The sequence below is a fragment of the Diabrotica virgifera genome, chromosome 2 (genome assembly GCF_917563875.1).
Source record: "Diabrotica virgifera virgifera chromosome 2, PGI_DIABVI_V3a".
NCBI lineage: Eukaryota > Metazoa > Arthropoda > Insecta > Coleoptera > Chrysomelidae > Diabrotica > Diabrotica virgifera.
Window position 1 is genome coordinate 162,901,781 of NC_065444.1, and position 27,655 is coordinate 162,929,435.

At 32.5% G+C, this 27,655-nt stretch overlaps 1 protein-coding gene across 2 annotated transcripts in view; it reads right to left on the reverse strand.

The window, feature by feature from the left end:
* Window positions 1-8,477: 8,477 nt before the first annotated feature.
* LOC114330708 (E3 ubiquitin-protein ligase LRSAM1) overlaps window positions 8,478-27,655 on the reverse strand; it is a 182,723-nt gene continuing 163,545 nt past the window's right edge. For both annotated transcript variants that reach the window (XM_050644062.1, XM_050644061.1), the window contains 2 exons: window positions 12,021-12,256; window positions 8,478-8,695 (listed from right to left, as the gene is read on the reverse strand). In XM_050644062.1, coding sequence (XP_050500019.1) covers window positions 8,576-8,695; window positions 12,021-12,256 — 356 coding nt within the window. In that variant the 3' untranslated portion in view covers window positions 8,478-8,575. The remainder of the gene's footprint in view (window positions 8,696-12,020; window positions 12,257-27,655) is intronic.

The following is a 27,655-nucleotide window of genomic DNA, read 5'->3' on the forward strand; positions in this document are numbered from 1 at the left end:
ATTCAAAATTTCACCCAAGGATTAGACAATACATATTTGAGGAGGATTTAGAAAAGTATCTTCCCAGATGTCAATATATATTCACGGATGCATCAAAGAACAACAAGAAAGTAGGTTGCGCTATATTTGATCCACATAAAAATCATAAAAAATCCTTTAAATTAAATGAAAAGCTTACAATATATACTGCAGAATTAATAGCCATATTAGAAGCTCTCCTGTATATAAGTAATATGAAAATTACAGCAGAATCATTTGCAATTTGTTCTGATAGTAAAAGTGCTATTATGAAAATAAAAAATATCCACCAAGTCAGTAGTAATTATATTTTGACTACTATAATTATTAAACTTCAAGAATTACAAACAAAAAAAATCAATGTATCATTAGTTTGGATTAAAGGACATTGTGGAATAAAAGAGAATGAAGAAGTGGACGAAGATGCTAAGAAAGGAAGTAGAACTGGAGAGCTTTTAAGTTATAAATGTCCCCACAGTGAAATTGCCTGCCACGTAAAACCCATAATACTAGCCGAATGGAGAGAAATGTATAGTAACAGTCCAAAGGGAAAATTTTATAAAAACATAGTTACCAAGCCTCCTGGCCAGTCTTGGTTCTCAAGACTGTCGGGAAGCAAGCGGTTTTTCTCTGTTTTGTGCAGGTTAAGGTTCAACCATGTTTTAACTCCCCAGTACAAATATAAAATAAAATTGAGTGATTCTCCTAATTGTTCATGTGGAGAAGAAGGTACAGCGGAGCACATGATCCTAGGCTGTTCTAGAATAATAAACGAGGTTAAATTATTAAATGAAGAAATGGCCAAAATACCCAAAATCACCAGACCATATAACCTAACTCAACTATTAAGAGCAGAAGATTTCAATGTTTATCAAATTTTGTACAAACATATTTTATGTATTAGATTAAGTTTATAACCTATGTTTTTTTTTCCTTTCGTGTTAAGCCCTACGCCTATCCGAGGTCCACCTGTCTCGTCTAAATGCTCTGATCGACCCCTGAGCGTCAAATTGTGTCCTAGTCTAATATCCCAAATTATATTGAAAAAGACAATGAAAAATAAAAAAATATATCAAAAAATATATATATATAAAAAAAAATAAAAAAAAATAAATAAATAAAAAAAAAAAATACATAAAAAAATGATAAAAAAAAATCAAAATGAAAAGAAATAATTCCAAATAAAAACAAAAATCGTTGAAAATTAGATATAGGTATATAAAATAGTTCTTTGTAAAATTGGAGCAGGATTGTGATTGGATACATACCTGAACAAATCAGTAGAAAGCAGGAAGCACTCCTTTGGAGCTTCCGCATAAATAATACAAATAATCCCAAAAAGGTAAGATGGCGAATGGACATTGACTCCGAAGCCAATAATGCTCAAACACACACACACAAATAAGTGCGACAAACTTTAAGGGGTAATTCTGCATGAAAAAATAATGGCCGTTTGCTTTATAAACATATGTCCACAAATGCTTCGTTTCCGAGATACGGGATGTTGAATTTTTTCTTACAAACTGACGATTTATTTATTGCTCTAAAACTGGTTGAGATTTGCATATGAAATTTGGTAGGTTTTAAGAGGTTGTTATTTCGCATTTTTTGACATATAACTAAGAATTTTATATTCACCATTGGCGTGCATACGGGTATAAACATTTTAGATACATCCCGTAGGCACGCCAATGGTGAATATAAAATTCTTAATTGTATGTCAAAAAACGCGCAATAACTACCTTTTAAAACCTACCAAATTTCATTTGCATATCTCAACCAGTTTTAGAGCAATAAATAAATCGTCCGTTTGTAAGAAAAAATTCAACATCCCGTATCTCGGAAACAAAGCATTTGCGGACATATATGTTTATAAAGCAAACTGTCATTATTTGTTCATGCAAAATTACCCCTTAAAGCTTGATGCACTTACATATTTAGAAACACCCTGTGTTGATGAATAACATTGCTAGTTGTTAAAGTACCTAACTTTTTTACTATCCAACATAAGCGAATGGAACAAAAAGCAAACTGTTAAGAACGCCTAAGGCTACAGTTGAGTTTTAATTTCAATATTTTATATACGCTAGAATAGAATATTCCACAGGGTATTCCAAACTTTGAAGGAAAAACAATCATTGTTACACCCGGTATACAATGACACTTACTTCTGTAGCAATAATATTATTAGATCGATATTCTTGAAGAATATAGCTATAATATACTAAAAAAATCACTCAAATCGGACAACAGGTTAGGAAATACGAGACATCAAAAATGTCCCATTTTTAAGGTGGTGCGTTAATTTTGATGCTTAGTGTATTTTGAGTTGTTGTGAATAGAATAATATGGGTCAATGTGGTCGCCAACATCTCTAGATGATAGGCACCTTTAGAAGAAGAAGTCGTTGTGTTACGACTGAAATGGCAGAGAACGTTCGCGTTAAGTCAACGTTAGAACAACGTGTGTTTTATTAAAAAGTTTTACCGTCAGGCTCGCAATTACGAAACTATTAAAGAAGATTTTACAGAAAGATAGCCTAATGCACGTTTTCCGAATCGCAATTACATAATATGGTGGATTTAGCCAAAAAGCTTGAACGGATCGGTAGTGTTCAAGATGCAAAGCGTAGCGGCCGACCACGTTCGGTGCGCACAGATAGGAAAACCATGGCAGTTACTCAATAATCCATTAAAAACCATCGCCTCTCCGCCAAACAGACATCGTTAAAGCCTGCCATACCAGTTTGCACTCTTCGCAGAATTCTAAAGGGTATCGGTTTGTACTATTACCATCTGCTTTTGCTGTATAAGCTAAAACAACAGGACTTCCAGCGGCGCATCGATTTCTGCGAGTCTTAGCTAATCGTGAGAGCAGCCGACCGTTTTTCAAGAGAAAAATCTTGTAAATGGACGAAGAACAATTCAAAGTTAATGGCATGATAAAGAAGCACAACTCACGAAATCATAAAAAAGGAAGTTACAACCATAGTGAATTCTCTAGGAATTATGGTTGAGACATGAATTGATTATCGAGAGATTGTTGGCCCCTTTTATTGGACGGGTCCGTTAATTAAGAAAGTTACTTTAGGGCTCTTACAAGAATTACGTGTAATTTTGGATGAAGATGGCATATTCGGAGTACGAAACATCATGTTGCAGCATAACGCGCATTCTGGTCTGGAAATTCGCACTTTCCTAAACCATTATATCCCTGGATGGATCGGTAGAGAAACGGTGGAAACGAATCGTGACCTCCAGGGTCGCCAGACATTACTCCTACGGATTTCTCAATCTGGATCATGCTTAAGGCCAAAATCTTTGCGGATACGATCGAAAACGTCGAAGATCTCAAACATTGGATAACAATCGCGTTGCTAGTTCGCATTGTTAACTCTAAAAACATTATTTGAAGTGTATTGAGATGAATGGTATATTTTGAACACTTATTATAGATCCATATTTTTGTGTAATACCTCAATTGATACGCTCATCGAGAGCTTTCGTTTGACACTTTACGTTGACGCTATTTTGACCTTCAATGACGATTATAATTATTTTACCTATAAGAATACTATAATTAGTAATTTTGTATGGTTTGTTTTTCTAACTTATATTTTTCATTTAAAATGCACTACTTTTACGTAAAGAATTTATCTGCTTTAATTCACTGTTTTAGGTTTTTGCTGGTAAAAGAACTCATGATTTTTGGTTCGTTTTTTATAATGGTGTTTAATAGGAAAATTTGTATTAAAATAATATGAAAATAGGTGGTACTATCCTAGCAAAAATAAAATACGCAGCTCAAAGAAAATTAACGGAGACCCAAGATACGATCGCAGGACCAAGTTGAAAAAAATTAAGAACACTGTGAATAAAGAACTGGACACCGTCACTATTGGATACAGCAGATTGGCGATAAGTGGTTAACAAGGCCAGATATATTAATGATTTATAAGGAGATGTACCGAATCGAAAACCAGTGAACTGATCCACCACGGCAAAGAGATCTGAAAAATTCGTCAGAACAGCAAGAATTTTGTGTTCACAGCCCGGGAGGTAGTGTCAAATTTGACCGGAGCATTTTAGCATGGCTGTTTTCTTTTTATTTAGTTAGGTGTTCCAAAGCTTATTAACAAAGTGTCAGCTGGCCCAAAACCGGGGATTTTAGACAAGAAAAGGTAAAATATGAAACTTGATTGAAAAACGCTACAACTTATATGTCAAATATTTATCTCCGTGACTTACGTGTATAATAGCCTAGAATACCTAGCTACTGGCTTTCACCCAAGCGACTCTGGTTCAATTCCTGCCGTTGGATTTTTTTGTTTTTAAAATTGAAATTTTGATTTGAAAAACAATTATTTTTTGATAATACCACGTTTTTATTATTTATACGACACAATATAAAAAAAGTCTGTATGTCTTTTATATAATCCTAAACTATGCATTTGATCATATTATTATGATTGATCTTAAAAAGCAAATTTGTTGTACATGAACCCCTGAAGGTTCCTGAGTTGGTACGACCAATCTAATTGAAAAGGGGGGTCATACCCACTCAGGAAGCTTTGGGGGTAAATGTACAACAAATTTGATTATTAGGGTCAATCATAATAATATGATCAAATGCATAGTTTACGATTCTATAAAAGACATACAGACTTTTTTATATTGTGTCGTATAAATAATAAAAACGTGGTATTATCCAAAAATAATTATTTTTCAAATCAAAATGTCAATTTTAAAAACAAAAAAAAAATCCAACGGCAGGAATTGAACCCGAGTCGCTTGGGTGAAAGCCAGTAGCTAGGTATTCTAGGCTATTAGACACGTAAGTCACGGAGATAAATATTTGACATATAAGTTGTAGCGTTTTTCCATCAAGTGTCATATTTTACCTTTTCTTGTCTAAAATCCCCGGTTTTGGGCCAGCTGACACATCATTTGTTAATAAGCTTTGGAACACCTAACTAAATAAAAAGAAGACAGCCATGCTAAAATGCTCCGGTCAAATTTGACACTACCTCCCGTGCTGTTATGTGATATAGATATAGCATACTTTAACAGATTCTTATATACAAGACATTGGTCAAGTCCGATTTACGCTACGAATATTGGTTGTTACTATATCCCCTAAAGAATCGGGATTATTTGAAACGCCCTTATAATTTTTATTTCTCTATAAACAATAAAATAGTGCTACGTCTGGTCCGTTTTGTTTTACAGATGTGAAACCTGGACAACAAAAATAAAAAACCTAAACAAATTAGAAGCGTTGTGGTGTTACCGTCGCATGCTCAGAATCCCGTGGACAACACACATATCTAACGAACGTGTGATAGAGACCATGCACAAAGAGCGAGAGTTGATTAACATCATAAAAATGAGAAAGGTTCAATACTTCCTTTATAATCCTTCCTTCCAATATAATGAGAGGACCTAAATATAGCTTACTCCGGTTGATCATTCAGGGCAAAATCGAAGGAAAACGCTCGATTGGAAGAAAACAACTGTTCTGGCTGCGTAACATTAGACAATGGACAGGTCGAGGAATTGTTTCATATAGCTGCCGACCGAGAAACATTTCATCAGCTTGTTAATATGGGGTCAATCCATGCCAAGTGGTCCAATATAAATTAAGTTGGTTGCTTGACTATTTTTAATATTTTTTATTTTTCTACCTCTTAAACTTCAGTCAATAGAGAGTACAGAATTCCAGTTATTTTATTTTTAAAAAATTTACTTTGCCGATGACGGCCTTTTTTGTTAAAGCGTATCGATCATTTTCACGGAAAACATGGCTTCGTTCTTTACCCAATATTTTCACTGAGGTTTGTCCTAGAACGATAAATCAAAAACCAAACTTTTTAGAAAAGTATGCTCTAAAAAACGGCCTATAGCATTATTTAATTTCAAACTACCCTTAAGGCCTTAAATGAACCTCAAAGTTTGAAGAGGTAAACTGATAATATTCAATTTTTAGCATTTTTTTAACAGCATAAGGCAAGCCGATAATGGTTTGTAATTTTTTTCTGCAAAATACATACGTACATACTTTAAATAAAAAAAGTTTGAGCTTTGAGACTTGAGTAAATTTTTTCAAAAAAAAAATCTCAAAACCGTAATTTTTTGAAAAATCTCAAAGTTTGACCCCTTATATCTCTGATGGGCACGGATGGAAAAATTTGAAATTTGGCTGAATATTAGCCCCTAGCAAGTAGAATAAGGAGTAAAAATTTGGAGTTGCAGACTTACGTCATATAGGAGTTACAGGCCTGAAAAAACGGTCAAAAATCAAAATGGTCAAAATTTGAGCGTTTGCGGGCAGGGTAATTAAAATTCAAATAAACTGTCTAATGAAATAAAAATATTAATCTATTTTTACCAGATTTCACAATGAATACAAATTTATACAGGGTGGGCCAAAGAAAAGAGTTCACCTTGATATTTGGCAGTTATTAGCTTTTAAGGGAATGCCGAAACAGGTCGATTTTTATTTTTAAATTACAATTTTTTTATATATATTTCATACGTCTCCATGACGTGTCATCGTCAGTGACGTCATCCACCTAGGCGTGATGACGTAATAGATTTTTGTTTTCATGGTAATAGGGGGTCGTATGTTATCTCATTTGAAAGAGTGTTCAATTCTCTGTTCAGTAGTATAAACAATAATATAATTATTTCTACAGGGTGGCCAAAAAATAATTTTTGAATTGAATTATTTGACACAAAAAGTAGAATGTATGTAATTTATTTAACTCAAAATACATTTTATTGCTGTCATAAAATAGAAAAAAAATTATTATTTGGCAAATAAACATTGCTTTTCGCTTAAATTAAATGTTCAAACTGTCAAGACGTAAGTGGGAGGCTGTTTGTGACTTAATTTAAGCGAAAAGAAATGTTTATTTGTGAAATAAACATTTTTTCTATTTTCTGACAGCAGTACAATGTATTTTTAGTTGCCACAAGACCCCTATTCCCATTTAAAAAAATCGTGGATTATGTCATCACGCTCAAATGGATGACGTCACGTAGTATAAAATATATCCCAAAAAGTTGCAATATAATAAAAATAAAAATGGACCTATTTCGGCATTTCCTTAAAATCTAATAGGTAACTATTGCCAAATTTTGAGGTGGACTCTTTTCTTTGGCCCACCCTGTATAAATTTATATTCATTATGAAATCTGGTAAAAATAGATTAATTTTTATTTCATTAGACAGTTTATTTAAATTTTAATTACCCTGCCCGCAAACGCTCAAATTTTGACCATTTTGATTTTTGACCATTTTTTCAGGCCTGTAGCTCCTATATGACGTAAGTCTGCAACTTTAAATTTTTACTTCTTATTCTACTTGCTAGGGTCTAACATTCGGCCAAATTTCAAATTTTTTCATCCGTGCCCATCAGAGATATAAGGGGTCAAACTTTGAGATTTTTCAAAAAATTACGTTTTTGAGATTTTTTTGAAAAAATTTACTTAAGTCTCAAAGCTCAAACTTTTTTTACTTAAAGTATGTATGTATGTCTTTTCCAGAAAAAAAATTACAAACCAATATCGGCTTGCCTTTTGCTGTTAAAAAAATGCTGAAAATGGAAATTTATCAGTTTACCTATTCAAACTTTGAGGTTCATTTAAGGCCTCAAGGGTAGTTTGAAATTAAATAATGCTATAGGCTATTTTTTTAGAGCATACTTTTCTAAAAAGTTTGGTTTTTGATTTATTGTTCTAGGACAAACCTCAGAAAAAATATTGGCTAAAGATCGAAGCCATGATTTCCGTGAAAATGATCGACTCGCTTTAACAAAAATGGCCGTCATCGGCAAACTAAATTTTTTAAAAATAAAATGAATGCAATTTTGTACTCTCTACAGACTGAAGTTTAAAAGGTAGAAAAATAAAAAATATTAAACATAGTCAAGCAACCACCTTTGGACCACTTGGCTTGGATTGTACGACGATAGACAACGCTTTAAAACAAGCACGGCACACAAAGAAAATAATGAACAATAAACCGCTAAGATATTAATTTTTGTAGGTTTCCTAAGCAGCATCCTTGTTATTACGGATTATTTGATTGTTATTCGAAGGTATATAAGTGCAGCAACAGGGTGAGATATAAAATAAAAGGGACTTCCAGAACGTTCAACAAAAGAGGATCTAAAATATTGGGAGATACAGATTGTCAAATATACGTTGATACTTGGCGATTTTCTTCGCTGAGTAGAAAAATAAGTGGGAACTCAACAGTGAATTGTGTTTCTGTTGATTGCGCATCCTACGGTGGAACCTCATATCAATACGGATAAGTATCACCGTATATTTGACAAATTGTAGTAATAATCCTATGTCCTGTGTATCATCCTATAAAAACTTCTGTAAAAAATTAGAATTTATCATAATTTTACTTGATTTTAATCGTCTTCATTTTATTAATAAATACGAAAATATTTTATGATTTATATATTTGATTAAAGCAGCTTAATAATAAAATTTAGTTAATAATTATCAAATATTTGCTGGAAGAACTTTTGGTTAAATGTTTACTATAATACCAGTGTAATTTTTCGATCAATCGTAACTCTACAAAGTGGGCAGTCAGAAATTGGGACTGAGCAGTCACAGCAACAGCAAAGATGACCACATGGCACGAATATTATTTGACACTGAAACAAAAAATAAATAAATAAAATAAATTAATCACCAAATTTATTTTTTAGTTTGGCAGTACACTAAAGAATCAAATATGTTATCAATTAAGGAATTTATTGACTATATGTGCCTACTCAATCTGAAATATCGTCGGCTTACTGCCAAAACCAACCAGCTCCATTTTAAAAGTTTTGGGAAATCTATCTTTTAAACTTTAATTTGAAATTGAAAATCGACTGAATTTTAAAAAATTATTTAATAACTGAAAAATATTTTATCATATTTTTCAATTATTAAATTATTATTTAAATTCAGACGATTTTTCATTTCAAATTAAAATTTAAAAGCTAGATTTCTCAAAACTTTTAAAAATGTAGTTGGTTGTTTTTGGCAGTAAGCCGACGATATAAACCTTTATCCTGGTGAGTCAAAAATCTAATTTTGTTACACATAAATAGCAGTAGTATAGTATATTATGTTTCAGAAATTAGGAACAGGTCCGTTCTCATAAGGCATTTTATCAACCAATATTTATTTATTGTCAGAAAATTCCTATATTAAATATAGTAAATTTTACTGTCCAATGTTCTGAAGTTAGATACCTAATCAACTTTTATATAGGCCAAGCAAATATAGACCAAGAACTTGATATTATGAATTCCGCCATAGTAACAATAGCTAACATATCGCCGGATATCATAACATTAATTAAAATAGGACGGCTGCGTTGGATGGGACATGTAGAAAGAATGGAAGAAGGCGAAATACCAAACAAAATATTCAAACAGATGCCAGTAGGAAAAAGAACAAGAGGAAGACCGAAGCTGAGATATTTAGAACAAATAGAAAATGATATAATAACCTTAAAAATAAAAAACTGGAGAAAAAAAGCACGAAATAGATCAGAATGGAGAAGAATCCTGGAACAGGTCAAGACCCAGAAAGGGCTGTCGAGCCAGTGATGATGATGATGATGAACAATAGCTAACAAAGTTTTAAAACCGGAAAAACATCGAATAAAGAAAACGCATTGGATGACACATAGAATATACCTTATTCAACAAAGAAGCAAGTGGAAAATAAAGACGAGGAGGCTCGATATAAAGAAATATATCGATAAATAACTGAACTACAAAGAAAAATACACAAAACACAATGTACCTACACAAAAAAATATAATGAAGAAATTACCTACACTCAGAGAACACTAACTCACTTCATGACAAATTCGTAAGGGAGAATAATCCCTTAATTAAACCAGAAAAAGAAATAATGGACTTAACAGGTAAGAGAACTCTTTTAACTATTTATAAATGTTAATTTCGAAATGTTAATAAAAATCATTTTTTAATAATATTGTGGCTTATTTCCCATTATAAATAGTTAAAATTGTAAAAATGCCACAAGAAAATAGCTTCAGAACAACATTAACAGAACTCTTCTTTGATACGACTCCACTTCACAAAACAAAATATACGAATACCGGTCCTAGCATTTTAAAAGCGGAAGTCGAAAATGCCATCAAACAAAGCACAAAATGGGAAAGCCCCAGGTCCTGACCGAATATCTCAGAGCTAACAAACATTCATAACTAACATTTACAAGACGGGAATAATTCCATAGTATGGCTTGAGCCAAGAGATTTCCCTTCCATATAAACTTAATACATCATCAGGTAAATACTAGACAAATTAGTTTTATGTATCAAACTGCTTCTCAACTAATATTTTCTAAATAATTCTCCAATAATAATTAAACAGAAATGGGAAACAAAACAAAACGCTTTCAGATAAGAATTAGTACAAGGAAGACTTTGCTGTCAATGTTAACATTACTCCAATATCATGGAAAGTACAGAAACCAATTTCCATCTGCTTTATAGATTTTGACAAGGCGTGTGATAGGGTCCAACACGATAGGCTGTTTGAATATCTATATCTAGAGATAATGGGAATAGATGATAGAGATCTAAAGCTTATACAAAATGTATATTGGAAACAAAAAAGCCTTTATTCTGTACCCACGAGTGTACATAAGCAACATACAAATACCACAGTCCACAAACACGAAATATTTAGGAATTCACATAGACAGTGGAATAACCTGGTAAAATACACCGCGCATCCCGTTCAAAAGTGTATCCAAACTCCAAAAGTTTTATTTTATCTCACCAACAAAATGCATTATGCATTATCTTTTTCCTCAGAAAGCTGTAATAGCGCAACCTTTTGAAATGTTTCAGTACATGGATCGAAACGATATGTGACAACTTAAAATTAAAGCTCACGGACCGGTACAAACAGTATCATTTAAACTTGTGACAAGAAGGTGCTGTAGTTTACGGTGAAAATCATAAAAAGTTTTAATTCAAAAAATTACCATATAACTTTAATATTTTAAAATCTTAATATTTTGTGTTGCCACGTTTTAGAACGGGATGTGCCACATAACCAAAGATGCAAATAAACTGATTTAAACGTAAAAGATAATCGGTAAAAAATAAAGGCTGGTAAATGACTGGCTAATCGATAGAAAGTCCAAAGTATAATTATTACAAAACAAACTTCTTATTTATAAAACAACCATAAAACCCATCTGGACTTATGAACACCTCTATTTTACAAAGAAGTCAATCCAATATATATGTACTACTATTATAATAGACGCACCAGGGTATATATCCAATCAAACACTACTCGGATACCTAAAAATATATTATGTTAAAGACGCCACTCAAAGACAAAGCGCAAAACACAATAATAAATTAAAAACCCACACAAATTTGCTAGTTCGCCCATACCAGAAGACTCAACGGAAATTGGCCAGCAGGCCTACAAAATGGTTGAAGATGATTTGTTGATGGAGAAGGATTTATCACGTCAAACATGAGCAAGTAATGTGATCTATTATCAACACATTAGGCTATAGGATAACATTGGATTCTGATTGCTAATTTAAATATAATAGGCCTGGATCCTGCGTACCAAAAAAGTTGATTAATAGCAAGCTGAAAAGTTGTAAATAGCTTAACGGTGTCTAGTCGGACAAACTTTGATGTATGGGAACACTGGAACAGAGGAAGTTTTAATTGTGGAACGTGTCATCCTGATAAGTTTATGTATAAGTATATTTTTTGGTACGCGGGATCCAGGCCTATAAGCTTAAACCTCTTACACGAGGTACTACAAAGTTATCTGTTAATATCTATGGTTTTTAAACAGAGTCTGCCCTCTTGGATTTACTGCGCAAATTGCCTTGCCGGCAGTTGCCGGTTTCAGACCTCAGTATACGTTGTTTAGTTAAAATTATAAATTTCTTTATTCATAAGCTAGAATTTACCTCCAAATCCAAACATATCACACATTCTGAACTGCTAATGGCTTTAATATTTTCTGGAATTGGAGCACTAGCTTCCTCAACAGGTTGTGGTGGGGCAGAAGCGCAGGTATCATCACAGCCAAGTACTTTCTTCCCTCTTTCGTACATTTCAAAGGCATCTAAGATTTTTCTTCGCTCGTCACCACATGTTACTCCAGCTGTTAACAAATCGTCTTCTGTTATATATCGCGTATCACCTAAAATAGTATAAGATTATTATTAAACAAATAAAACAAATTTGTAGATAAATCAAAAAAACATAAAATAACTCCAGTTAAATTATCACGAACGAACGAAGATGAAAACATGTTTGGTCTAGGAATGTTTTATACAGGGTGTTTCATTGGGAAACGGAAATACTTTAACGGTGAATAGAGGTCACCGAGCCGGTTCTAGATATACTACATTTTTTTCCCTGCCGACTTTTATAACCGAGTTACAGGGTGTTTTATCGATTTTGCCCATTTCTTTCCTAAGCCATAACTTTAGAACCACCCTTTTTTTTTTGATATTTGGTACACATATGACATATTTATGTCTCATTCAAAACCCAAACGACCGACATACTAACCATAAGAAAAATCCAGGTCCGGATTAACAAAAAATTATAAAGTAATTGTGACCTTAAAACAACACCCTGTATATTCAAATTTTGAAAATCCATTTGCATATTTGAAAAGATCACAAAAAAGTAAGTTGAATGCTTCGCTTCAATTTTTCGGCCAGGCAATTTTATGAAAAATGAATAACCGTTTTCCAATTGTTTTCATTCTGGTGGGATGTAGAATAGCAATATGTTGTTTTATATGCCATTAGAATGGAAACTTAGTCTTTTTGGCAATTCTATGACTTTAATTTTGAAATTATATTGAATTTTTTAAGAACTGACATTTTTTTTTATTTAGTTAATGCCTCAACAACTAACGGCCATTGGCATGGTAGGTACGGTAATTTTGAACAGTTGTACCTAATAGTGTCATGTGTAGTGTGTGTGTTGAGTAAGTGTCTTGTTACTTTGCAAAGTCGACGTCATTGTCTTTGCAAAGAGACGCTAATTGTATCCGAACGTCTGCGGTGCCTCCGGTGAGTACCGATCCCACAAGGACAGAAATCACTCATTTATTAATTTATAATAAATGAAAAATTTCTCACCCTGGTGAGATTCGAACCCACAACCTTTCGGATTTTTTCGATCCAAAGGCAGGCGCTCTTACCACTGAGCCACGGAGGGGGGACGAACTCTGACATTAAAAGCAGGTATTATTAACTTTTAGTTTTAAATTATTAAAGTTAACATGAATAAATACTAATTTTAAAAATAATCAATACTTATTTACCACATTAGAACGACCCAATTACTAATGACAAGAAAAATCCAGGTCCGGATTAACAAAAAATATAAAGTAATTGTGACCTTGAACCAACACCTGTATATTGAAATTTTTAAAATTTATCTGCGCATTTTAAAAGAGCATAAAAACTGTGATTAAAGGTTCATTTTAATTTTTTCGCCGTTGATTTAATTACATCAATTTTGAAATTATATTGAAATTTTAAAGAACTCGGAGATTAAAAACCAGGTATGTATTATTAACTTTTAATAATTTAATGTTAATGAATCAATTCTTATTTTAATTTTAAAAATACTTAATACTTGTTTACTACGCATGTTTCATGGATAAAAATTAGAATTGCGAGATTTGGGATATTTTAATGATTTAGTAAAGAATTAAAAAACAGCTAAAAAGTCGTTTAAACAATTAAACATAAATTAAAAATATTTGGACTATAACAGCTGCCCAGAATGCCCGCCATTTTGTTCGGTGCATTTCCTTGCTCGCTTTAAAAGATTTCGAATCAATTTTCTAATTACATTAGGATTGTTCTTCATTTTTCTGGCAGCTTCTTGTGACCTTGACAGAATTAATCAATATGATTTCAAAATTGCCGTAATTAAATTATCTGCGCAAAAATTCGACATGCACCTTTTAACGCAGTTTTTGATGCTCTTTTAAAATACGCAAACAAATTTTCAAAATTTCAATATACAGGGTGTTGTTTCAAGGTCACAATTACTTTATATTTTTTTGTTAATCCGACCTGGATTTTTTGTCATTAGTAATTGGGTCGTTCCAATGTGATAAGTAAGTATTGATTATTTTTAAAATGAGTATTTATTCATTGACTTTAATAATTTATAACTAAAAGTTAATAATATTTGCTTTTTAATGTCAGAGTTATTAAAAATTCAATATAATTTCAAAATTAAAGTCACAAATGTGTCTGACCGAAAAACTGAAGAGAACCATTAAACTTACTTTTTTGTGCTCTTTTCAAATATGCAAACGGATTTTCAAAATTTGAATATACAGGGTGTTGTTTTAAGGTCACAATTACTTTATAATTTTTTGTTAATCCGGACCTGGATTTTTCTTATGGTTAGTATGTCGGTCGTTTGGGTTTTGAATGAGATATGTGTACCAGATATCAAAAAAAATATACAGGGTGGTTCTAAAATTATGGCAAAGAAATATGCAAAATCGATAAAACACCCTGTAACTCGGTTATAAAAGTAGGTAGAGCAAAAATTGTAGTATATCTAGAACCGGCTCGGTGACCTCTATTCACCATTAAAGTATTTCCGTTTCCCAATGAAACACCCTGTATAAGAGTAAAAATTTGTTCTATTTGAAAAGTTCTCACGATATTGGTAAAGTTTACTAAATTTGGACGTGATGATTTCCTCAATAAGCAGAGTCAGAGATGGAACAAGAAAATGTTAGAATGGAGACCTAGACATGATGCTTATCGTAATCGAGGTCGTCCTTCGACAAGACGATCGGACGATATCAAGGGCATGCGGCAAGGCACTTAAGACCGGAAGCAATGTAATTATTTATGGGTGGCCTACGTTTAACAGTGGACTCAAAACGGCTACTGATGATGAAGATCTCTTTCATCTTTCGTAAGGATATTGTGAAATCAGAACACAGGAATGAGGGTATCTATGTCTAACGTTTTAAATTTTTTAAATCTTTGAAATTTAAATAATTGGGTCATAATTGACCAAATTATGACTTACACTACGGAAACAAGACGTGACACCATAAGGACAAAAAGACTGATGAAAACGTGTGAAATGAAAATTGTTCGAGATATCACAAGAAAATCATTATGGGACAGACAACGTAGCACAGACTTCAGGCAAAGCTATAATATAGAGAATATAAATGACTGGACACTGAAAAGAAAAAAAGAATGGTATGGCCATATAAGCAGAATGGAAGAAGGAAGACTAGTAAAGATAGGACGAGACATAGCACCAAACGGCCGAAGGAGTATAGGAAGGCCCAGGAAGAGATGGAGTGACATCCTGGATATCTGATGAGGCATCCGAAGATGGAACAGGCGCGAGCCTATTAAGAATGCAGGAAGAAGAAATCTTTGACAATTTCTTGATTATAAAAATTTGTGCACGTTTTATCACTTGTGTCATGATGTGAATGTTCTTACCTTAGACCATAAAAACTGATAAACACGCCGTAATGCTATTCTCTCGTCTCGAAGAGTGAATCCAACATAAAACGATTCACACAGCTGTGTGTGACGTCAGTTTACGGCAGAAAACGTTAGAGATTAGAAGTATTTATACGCGTTGTGAATTAAAATAAAGTATATTTTCTACATCCAGTAACAAATCAAAATATGTAATATTTGACCCTCCACATATGTTAAAACTTATTCGCAATACTTTAGGTTATTTAGGTCAACAAGCATGTTCATGCCTTTAAGACTTTTTTTAGGTTTATTTCATTATAAGTAAACTGAAATTATTGTAAATTATTGTAATAACTATTGATTTGAATAATGGTATATTATATTACAAACATTTTTTTGACGGGAATAATAAAGCGATTAAATGGAAATATTTGGAAGAATTAGTAGACATTCAAGAAAAGGAAGGCATTTAAATCTTGCAACTAGGATAACCCGAAGGCATTTAAATTCGTATAAGGAAAAAATGAAGGTGAAATTAGCTGCCCAAACGTTCAGCCAAAAAGTTGCTAAGGCAATACATTATTTGAGAAATAAAAGCTCAAAAGAATTTGTACATAGCGAAGCTACTCAAAATTTCATTGAACAAATTAATGATATTTTTGATATTTTAAATAGCCGAAATTTATTGACAAAACACCCAAAATCCAGTTTACAGCAGCATAATAAACAAGGGATATTTCAAAAAATTGAAGAATCTATAAAATATCTTGGATCATTTAAATGTTCCAACAATGGTGAACCACTATAATATCCAAGCCAAAGAAAAACGGGTTTTATTGGTATGATCATTAGTTTAAAGTCACTAATGGGAATTTGAAAAAATTACTTGAAGGATATGGATGGAGGTCAGAAGTTCTTTCGGTCTATAAACTTTTTCAAGATCACTTAGAAGTTTTCTTTAGTTCTATTAGGAGTCATGGAGGTTACAACAACAACCCAACGGCAAAACAATTTAAAGCTGCATATAAAAGACTCTTAATGCACACAAGTGTTACAGGATCTACCCAGGTTATCTGTATAGAACAGACACCTTCCATAATTTTAGCAATGAGCACAACAAATACTGTGAAAATAAAAACAGATGATCATCAACTCATTGACAACTTTATAACTGATGAAAATAATAGGGAAACAATAACTAGTAACCATGATTATACTGTAAATAATTTAAGTTTTTAAAAAAATTGTCATCTTATGTTTGTGATGTTGTTAACTATATCGCTGGGTTTGTAGTTAAGAAAGTTAAGAAAACATTAAATTGTGACATATGTTTGTCTGCAATTGAATGTGATAATTTACAATCTCCATTCATAAGACACAAAAATTATAGCATATCAAAAAAAATTTTAATTCAACCTTCTAAAGACGTCATTCATATTTGCAAAATTGCTGAAAGCGAAATTAGATTTATGTACAATTAAAAAAAATGAACGATTCTAAATTAATGGGAAGATAATGTACATACAAAGAACATATTATGTTTGATCATGATTTTGAAACAAACCATTTGATGTAATAAGAGTTATAGAAGTAAGTTAACAAAACCTATTTTGTTTTGTGGTCAATAAATTAATAGATTTCCTACATATTTTTTCACCTAACCTGAAACTTCCACCCAAAAGAAAATTATTCTCCTTCAAATTTATTTTTGATTATCAAACAAGAAGAGATAATCCAACGATATAATATGTACCTACTTTTAAATAAAACATTTATTTTTACAAAATTACTTTAAGTCAAAAATATTTATTAATTACTTTGCTAAATTATTTATCTTCCATATTTTTTACAAAATATTGAAGTTATATTAAAATTATTAATCTAAAATTGATTAATTTTATTAGTGCTTTGCTAAGAATCCAAACGAGTTCTTGCCGTATTGTGACGTCACTTTCGCGGAAGGTGTTTGCTTTAACGGTTCGGTACAAGGCGTGTCTATCAGTTTTTATGCTAAGGTTCTTACAGTTTACGTGGTGTATATTATGTTAGCTGCATTAAATGAAGATACATATATCATTCTTCTTCTTACGGTGCCGTATCCTTAAGGACGTTGGCCATTACATTTGCCCATTTAATCCTATTTGCAGCCGCCCTGAATAGTTCTATGGAGGTCATATTCGTCCGTTTTCGTAGGTTTTCAAGCCAAGAGTTGCGTCTTATTCCTGGTCCCCTTTTGCTGCTATTGATTTTGCCTTCGATTATAAGTTGTAGCAGTTCATACTTTTGATTTCTTACGATGTGACCAAAATATTGTGTTTACCGTTCTATTATTATAAGCATAAACTCTCTTTCCTTGTTCATCCTCTGCAACACTTCCGCATTTGTCGTATGGCTCATGTAGGATATTCTGATCATTTTAATGTAGCACCAGAGTTCGAATGCATGGATTCTTTTTTGTGTGGCTTCTGTTATTGTCCAGGCTTCAACACCATAGAGCAAGGTGGAGAAAACATAGCACTTAAGTATTCTAGTTCTCAATGAGATATCTAGCTGGCGGTTGCATAGAACTTTTTGCATTTTGTAAAACACTTTACGTGTCTTTTACAGACGTGTTCTGATCTCTAGTGAGTGGTCCCAAGTTTCATCAAGATAACTTCCAAGGTACGTTATTCTTGTTACTCTTTCCAGATATGTTCCGTCGACATTAACCTTCACCCTTATGTTTTGGTGCTTGCTGATGACCATCGTTTTTGTTTTCTTTGTGTTTAATTTAATTCAAAATTCTCTACAGGCTGTCGTTGCTCGGTCCATTAGGCGTTGCAGTGCTTCAGCATTATCTGCCAGAATGACCGTGTCATCAGCGTATCGCAGGTTATTTATACATTGCCCGTTTATAGTTATACCATCCGAGGTGCCTTCCAAAGCTTTCTTAAATATCTTCTCAGAGTAAACGTTGAACAGCAAAGGTGACAGGACACATCCCTGTCTTTCTCCCTTCTCGATATTGATTTTTCCAGATATTTCGCTTTTTATTCTGATTTTAGCCTTTTGTTCTTGGTAGAGGTTTGAAATGATCCTTAAGTCTTTATCGTCTATGTTACACGACCTTAAAATATCTATTAGTTTGTCATGTTTCACCAGGTCAAATGCTTTCTGAAAGTCTATAAAACACAAGTATATATCAGAATCGACATCTCTACATCTTTCAACTAGCACACTGAAAAAAGTGCGTCTCTTGTTTCGAAGCCATTCTTAAAACCAAATTGAGTTTGACCAGCGTGTTCATCTAGTTTGTTGTATACTCTATTGTGTATTATTCGTAGGAAAAGCTTCAGCATATGATTCATCAGGCTAATAATCCTATGGTCTTCACATTTCTTGGAGTTTCTCTTCTTTGGTAGTGTTATAAACATGGATGTAAGCCAATCATTTCGTATTATACCTGTTTCGTATATTTTGTTAAATATAGCTTCCATCACTTCGATGTGTTCGTCTAATATCTTTTTTCTACGAGCGTGCAAAAATGTCCACTTTCGAGCACGCATTTTAGTTTAGAAAGTTTCACTTTTCCGCACGCGTGTTACTTTTCCGCGCGCGGTTTTTACTTTTCCGCACGCGTGTTAATTTAGATATGTTAATTAGTAATTATAATACATGCAATAAACTAATATTATTTACTAATTTATTTCAAATATATCTTATTGTGTTCCTGTTTTAATGAAATTAACGCGACAATTCGATGATTCGACAATTCTTCATATCGATTTGTTAAGTAAGAAACTCGCCTCAGCCTTCTATGCTATAAGATCTGTTTCGAAAGAACTCAATTTAGCATCTTCTAAACTAACATATTTTTCCTTGTTCGAGTCTCATCTTCGATATGGTCTTCCTTTTTGGGGTTCTAGTACAGCTGCCCAATTAGATGTTATTTTTAAATTACAAAAAAGAGCAATAAGGTATCTGTTTGGCCTCAGAAGAACAACACATTGCAGAAATTACTTCAAAGATCACGGAATTTTAACCCTTATATCTTTATATATTTTAGAAACTGTCTGCTTAATTCGTAAACACATGCATGTCTTTCCAGCAAGGCCTCATCATGACTACGCCACCAGAAATTCAAATGTTGATGTCTATTTACCGATCCCGTCCTCTGAGTTAGTAAAGAAATCTATATTATATTCCGCAAAAAACTATACAACCATCTTCCTTTACAACTCAAATCTGCAACATCTTTCCCCAAGTTCCGTAAAATGACAAAAGCTCATCTATCTAAAAGACCATATGATTCAGTAGAAGAGTTTCTTAATGACTAACGAAGAAATTACAGTAATGTACTAGTAACCAAACTTATCTATATTTGGGTGTCACATGCAGCAGCTTAAACTTATTAGTTCCTATGTCTATAGTTTACTTTGTTGTATGTTCACTTTGCAATTTCTATAAATTGTTGCAATATATCGATTTTGTTTTTTTTTCTTTACTTTATTAACTTATATTTTGTATTTTTGTATTTTTTTTATATTGACGATTTATCCAATTTCAGAAAATTTTATTTGTTATTGTTAGATATTATTTATTTATTTTTTCTGACTTTATATTAAGAGGATCGGTACGTATTTTCGCCTGCAGTGCTATTCAAATGGGGATTCATTTTTTTCGAATCCTGAGAAAACTAATAAGTATTTTTGAAAAATTTAAACGCAGAATGAAAGATCACGTTATTAGCGAGGGCCGAAAGTCCCTGAGAACTTCTATGTTTCTTTTAATAAGTTACAGGGGTGAAAAACTAAGAGAAAATTTAGTGTGATTTTTAATTTCAAATATATCATTCAAAATAAACTTTTTATTTATTCTAAGGGACTTTCGGCCCTCGGTAATAATTTAGTCTTTCATTCTGCGTTTAAATTTTTCAAAAATAATTATTGGTTTTTTCAGGATTCGAAAAAAATAAACACAATGCCGTGGTAATATTTTCCAAATCTATCTTTGTCTTACAACGCACTCAGCCGAAACTAATATTGTCAGCATAATATTGTCAGTCAGACACTGACAATCAGTGACAATTTTAAATATTTGACATTGCATCGGGAATATGTTGAGTTACTGATTAAATATTATTGAAATATAGTGTATTTGATAAATAATTGATTTAAGACGTGAACTTAATAAAAAGTTATTTATTGTGTATTATTTGTGGAAGATCCAAGCAGAGAATACATCAGGATAATATATTCTGTGATCTAAGTATTTTGTTGTTAAAGATGTTCAAAATTGTAAGCGTTCCATAACAATATATTATTAAAAAATCACTTTAACACTTTTCCCCTTTTCTAGATTGAGTATTAGTCTTTGTTGTACAAATAAATTATTACAATCACTGAATACATAGTTAGTGAAAAAATTATCACATTTATTAACTGAATTAATAATTTCCAATTATAAAAATAACAGTTATCCAAGAACATTCAAAACCCATCTCTTTAAATTAATGATGACATTTTCAAGTAGAATGACATTCTAGTAATGTTTACAAATCCATACCAGTGTGAATTTTACTACACGTAATTTGCCGTGTAAAGACAGAAAAAGTAGGGATACACGTAAAATATTTGCGAATTATGTACCCATAGCCTTAAGCTTTGTCCATAAAATTTGTATAATTTTCAGTGACAATAAAGCATATTTCTATTCTATTCTATGCTATGAAATAAAATTATTTTGACATAATATTCGAAAGTCAAATCGGTAGACAATAACAGTCGTTTTGAATCATCGTCATGGAAACCAAGATCGTCGTCATGCTAACTAATTATATTGAAAGTTTGGTTTTGACAACCTTGTCAAAGAATTAATTATTGTATGTACTTTCATATTAATTAAATTAATTGATTAAGATTTGGTAATTTTTTAAAGACTCCCGCTTCACGTCGTTCGGCAAACTGCAGCCGCGTGCGGAAAAGAATGACTTTCTGCACTTGTTAGGAAAATAACTATATTATTTCAATTGGGATATTATCTTCCGCAACAGCTTTTCCGTTTTTTTATTTACTTTGCTCCTTTGATAATTTCTTCCTTCGTGATATAAGATCCTGTCGACGCCTCCTGTATACAAGTGTTCATCCTCTCTTGGCCTTGAAACATCTGTTCCACATATTCTCTCCATCCACCTATTTGATCTTCTATATTCAGTAGCGGGTTCCCATGTTTATCTTCGATGAAAGACGTAGTAGGAGTTTGTTTCCATTATCCAGCGACTTCTTTCACTTTTTTATGTAGGTTGAAAGTATCATGCCTTTGTTCCAACTCTTCAATTTCTTGGCATCTTTCACTTAGCCAGGTTTCTTTGGCTTTTGGGATCTTTATTCTGATATTCTTGTGTATTTGCTTGTATGTTGTTTCATTTTTACGTCTGTATTTTCTTCTTTCGTCCATCATGTTTAAAATTTCTTCTGTCATCCATGGTTTGTTCTTTTTTCGTGTCTCTTGTTTAAGGTCTTCTTCTTCTTCACGTGCCATCTCCGCGACGGAGGTTGGCAATCATCATGGCTATTCTAATCTTAGATGCTGCTGCTCTGAATAGTTCGGTTGATGTGCATCCGTACCATTCCCTCAAGTTACGCAACCATGAGATTTTTCTCCTTCCTACACTTCTCTTGCACTGGATTTTCCCCTGTATAATCAATTGAAGTATGTTGTATCTCTCATTACGCATAACATGCCCCAGGTATTGCAGCTTTCGTGTCTTGATGGTTTCCAATATTTCCAGTCTTTTGTTGACTCTTCTCATGACTTCGTTGTTTGTTATATGCTCGGTCCATGATATCTTCAGGAATCTTCTATACACCCACAGTTCAAATGCATCCAACTTTTTAGTAGTCGACGCGTTAAGTGTCCATGCTTCTATCCCGTAAAGCAGGGTCGACAAAATATAACACCTGGCAAACGTAACTCTCAAGTCTAATTTCAGTTCTCTTGCACAAAGTACCTTTCTCATTTTATTGAAGTTTGTGCTTGCCTTCTCTATTCGAACTGTGATTTCTTTGGAGTACTCGTTTGTGTGATTAATTATTGTGCCAATATAGTTGTAGTTTTCAACTTGTTCTAAAGTTTTACCTTTAATTGTCAGGCTTTCATCATTATTTTGGGTTTTTGATATCCTCATAAATTTAGTTTTCTTGATGTTTATTGATAATCCATATTCTTCTCCATACTCAACTATCTTGTTCATTAGCTTTTGGAGGTCTTTAAGGTTGTCTGCTATTATGATAGTATCGTCCGCATATCTAATGTTGTTAATTGGCGTTCCATTTACCTTTATTCCTGCTGTTTCTCCCTCAAGAGCTCTTTTCATAATTTCTTCAGAGTATGCATTGAATAGTAGTGGTGACAATACACACCCCTGTCGCACTCCTCTTTTAATTTCGAGCTCTTCTGATGTGTGTTCATTAATGCGTATGTGTGCTTGCTGTTTATAATAGAGATTTGTTATAATTCGAAGGTCATCGTATTGTAATTGTTTTGCTTTGAGGACGTCCATTAGCTGTTTGTGGCGGACTTTATCGAAAGCCTTGTTGTAATCAATGAAATAGACGTACATATCCTGGTTAACATCCAAACATCTCTGGATTAGTACGTTGAACACAAAGAGAGCTTCACGGGTACCTACGCCTCTACGGAATCCAAATTGGGTTTCTTCAATATCCATATCAAGTGTTTGGTATATGCGTTTATGAATGATCTTTAAAAACATTTTAAGAGGATCGGTACGTATTTTCGGCTGCAATGCAATTCAAATGGGGATTCATTTTTTTCGAATCCTGAGAAAACTAATAAGTATTTTTGAAAAATTTAAACGCAGAATGAAAGATCACGTTATTAGCGAGGGCCGAAAGTCCCTGAGAACTTCTATAATGTTTATTTTAATAAGTTACAGGGGTGAAAAACTAAGAGAAAATTTAGTGTGATTTTTAATTTCAAATATATCATTCAAAATAAACTTTTTATTTATTCTAAGGGACTTTCGGCCCTCGGTAATAATTAGTCTTTCATTCTGCGTTTAAATTTTTCAAAAATATTTATTGGTTTTTTCAGGATTCGAAAAAAATAAACACAATGCCGTGGTAACATTTTCCAAATCTATTTTTGTCTTACAACGCACTCAGCCGAAAATAATATTGTCAGCATATATTGTCAGTCAGACACTGACAATCAGTGACAATTTTAAATATTTGACATTGCATCGGGAATATGTTGAGTTATTGATTAAATATTATTCGCGGTGTGCAAGTACTTGGAAGGGGAAACGAGAAACGACCCTGCGTGAGTCGCGGAGAAATATTGCAACTATCTTAAATAATTCATATTGTCAATTGAAATTGTCAAATTGACGTATATTTCATACCTTCTGTGAATGAAGCAGAAAAATTATATATTGCTCCACAATATTGATATGATATGCAATTATTATATAAAGGTAAATTTAATTAATTTTATTTTGCTTGCAGTACTGCATTTTAATAACTAATTTTATTTACTACATACAATTGTTGACGTTTTCATAACATAACCTGAATCTTATTTTTTCTTCTTATTATTTTTTTGGACTATGGCCTTGACAATTATCCAGTAACCAGGACTAATATAATTGGCCAATATAATTAAAAGTGCGAATTTTAGTATAGAGCGTAGAAATAGGGGGTCGCTTTGCCGAACTTGCACGGTCCCAATTGAAATATAGTGTATTTGATAAATAATTGATTTAAGACCTGAACTTAATAAAAAGTTATTTATTGTGTATTATTTGTGGAAGAGCCAGCAGAGAATACATCAGGATAATATATTTTGTGATCCAAGTATTTTGTTGTTAAAGATGTTCAAAATTGTAAGCGTTCCATAACAATATGTTATTAAAAAATCACTTTAACACTTTTCCTCTTTTCTCGATTGAGTATTAGTCTTTGTTGTACAAATAAATTATTACAATCACTGAATACATAGTTAGTGAAAAAATTCACATTTATTAACTGAATTAATAATTTCCAATTATAAAAATAACAGTTATCCAAGAACATTCAAAACATTAATTCTTGAAATTAATGATGACATTTTCAAGTAGAATGACATTCTAGTAATGTTTACATATCCATACCAGTGTGAATTTTACTACGCGCAATTTGCCGTGTAAAGACAGAAAAAGTAGGGATACACGTAAAATATTTGCGAATTATGTACCCATAATAAATAAGTTATTGATCAATTTCACGATGTAATTGTTTTACCAATATTAAAACCAGGTAAAAACTCAAATTTGGCTCAGTCATATAGACCGATTTCTCTTATGTCCTGTATGTTGAAAACTCTAGAACGAATGATAAAACACAGGTTGGAATGGTGGGTAGAAAAAAATAAACTTCCAGATTTTCAGTTTGGTTATAAAAAAGGATATGGTACTTTAGACGCACTTTCTACACTAGTAACAGATATTCAAAACACATTTTCCAACAACACCTATTTACCTACTATATGCTTAGACATTGAAAGTGCATATGACAATGTCAGTCTTGACATTTTAAGGGAAAAATTGATAAAACATTTTCATATACCGCCTCAGTTGGCTGAAGCCCTTTATAATTTTTATTCCTGCACAAAGATATATCTAAGCACTAATAATAATAAACTGATAGGCCCTAGATATAATAATTTAGGACTACCACAGGGATCAGTATTGAGTCCCCTTTTGTTTAATATGTATACTGCGGATTTGCATAAAGTCCCTACTGACATTTTTAAATTTCAAATAATACAATATGCTGATGATTTTCTCCTGTATTCACAGGCCAAAACTTATGATAAATCGGTTCAAACCTTAGGACGAATTCAATGGTGTGTTAATTTATGGTTCAATCAAAACGGATTCGAAATAGTTCAAAATAAATCTACTGTCTGTATTTTCACTCGACATAATATCCCAAAAATAGAGAATTTAAAACTTAATGGCTACGACTACGCATTTGCTTCTTCCATTAAGTATTTGGGAATGATTTTGGATCGTAAATTGACTTGGAAATTACATATTGACTTTAAGATAAATCGATGTAATAAGGGTCTAAATTTTCTTAAAGCAGTTTCAAGGATTTGGTGGGGAGCTGATGTTGAAACTTCCTTGCTTTTCTATAGATCATATATTAGATCTATAATTGATTATGGTAGTATTCTATATGGCTCAGCTTCTAAACATATTTTAAACAAAGTAGACGTTGTACAGAACTTAGGACTCCGTATCTGTTTGGGAGCTATGAAATCAACTCCAAATAAAGCTTTACATGTAGAAGCTTTAGAAATTCCACTCAATTATAGAAGGAAATATCTCAGCCAGAAATTTTTAATGAAAATTCGTTACCTAAATATCGGTCTTTACCAAAATATTAACAAGCTGAATGTAGCGGATTTAACTAATAAATACTGGAAGCTAAAGAACTCTCCTCCACTTTGCGAGGCTTTTCGAGATCTGTTAAATTTTGACTGTGATTTTAACATGATTGATAGTTTTGGACTTGAAGATTTTCATTCTTTTTTACATACAGTTAAATTAGTAAAACCAAGTTACCATGAAAACAGTAATATTAGCTCTAACATCTTAAGAACATTCTTAGATAATTGGCCAGATTCTATAAATATATATACAGATGCATCTAAGCCGTTAGTTGGCACTGGATGTGCCTTTTTCATACCTGCTACTAAAACAGAAAAAATATTTAAGTTAGGCCATGATTTTTCTATCTTCAGTGCTGAAGCCATAGCAATTTATGAGCCCTACAATATTTTAAAGAATCAGAAGATATATCTGCAACAATTATTTCCGATTCACTCTCTGTTCTTCTTGCTATTCAAACTATAGATTTTCCCAATAACAATTCAAATATTTATATCCTACTAATTAAGAAAATCCTTTTTGAAATTCATAAAAATAAAAGAAGAGTGAACTTTTTATGGGTTAAGGCTCATATAGGACTAACGCATAATGAATATGTTGATAGTTTGGCTAAAAAAGCTATTGAATATGGTACTTCACATAATCGTAAGTTTTGCATATCTGACTTAGTTAACACTATTAAGCATCGAGTTAAAAATCAGTGGAGTCAATCATGGCGAGATCTTTGTAAACAATCCAAATCTCAGTATTCACTGATTCAACCTTCTGTTCCAAATACATATTGGTTTAAAAATTATGTAGTACCTCGAAGATATATAACAACATTAATTAGAATGAAGTTTGGACATGCATGTTTCCCTCTACATCTAGCAAGAATTAAAGTTTTTGATTCAAATCTTTGTACAGAATGTCAGAAGGTTGGTGACTTAAATCATACTTTCTTTGAGTGCGCAAAATATATTCCATGCACATATAAATTAATCCAAGATTTAATAAAATGTAATGTTTTTCCACCTTTCAATGTATCCTATCTATTGTCTCTGAACAGCAAGAACATATATGATTGTTTAATGAAATTTATCTGTGAAACTAAAATTAACCTCTAAACTTATTAATCCTGATAATTTGGTATATTATGTACATATGAAAAAAGAAGAAGAAGATACATAATGGAAAATGTGGTGAGCAACTTGAACTGAGTAGAGAGCTGTAGAAGAGTTTGCTATGGAACTCTAAGGACCTCATTGCCTTCCTTATGTATGAACAGAAAACAAAAAAAGTTGTGACTGGCTAAATGACACCCAAGTCTATGCCATAAAAAAAATGTACCCATAGCCTTAAGTGTGTGAGACATCAGGCTTATGGTGCGGTGGTCTGTACATTCTCTAGCATTTTTCTTTTTTGGGAGACAAACAAATGTTGAGGTCAACCATTCATTGGGTATGTCACCCGACTGATACATTTCATTAAAGAGCTTTAAGAGGACATATATGTACTCATTTTCTATTATTTTAAGGATATCAATAGGCAGTTGATCTGGCCCCGGGCTTTTTCCGTTGCTGGTGTTCTTTAGTGCATACAATATTTCTTCCTTTGTAATTTCTACACTTGTTTCTCTGTTTTCGAAAGATATGTCTTGTAGGTTTCCTCTTTCGTCGTCGAA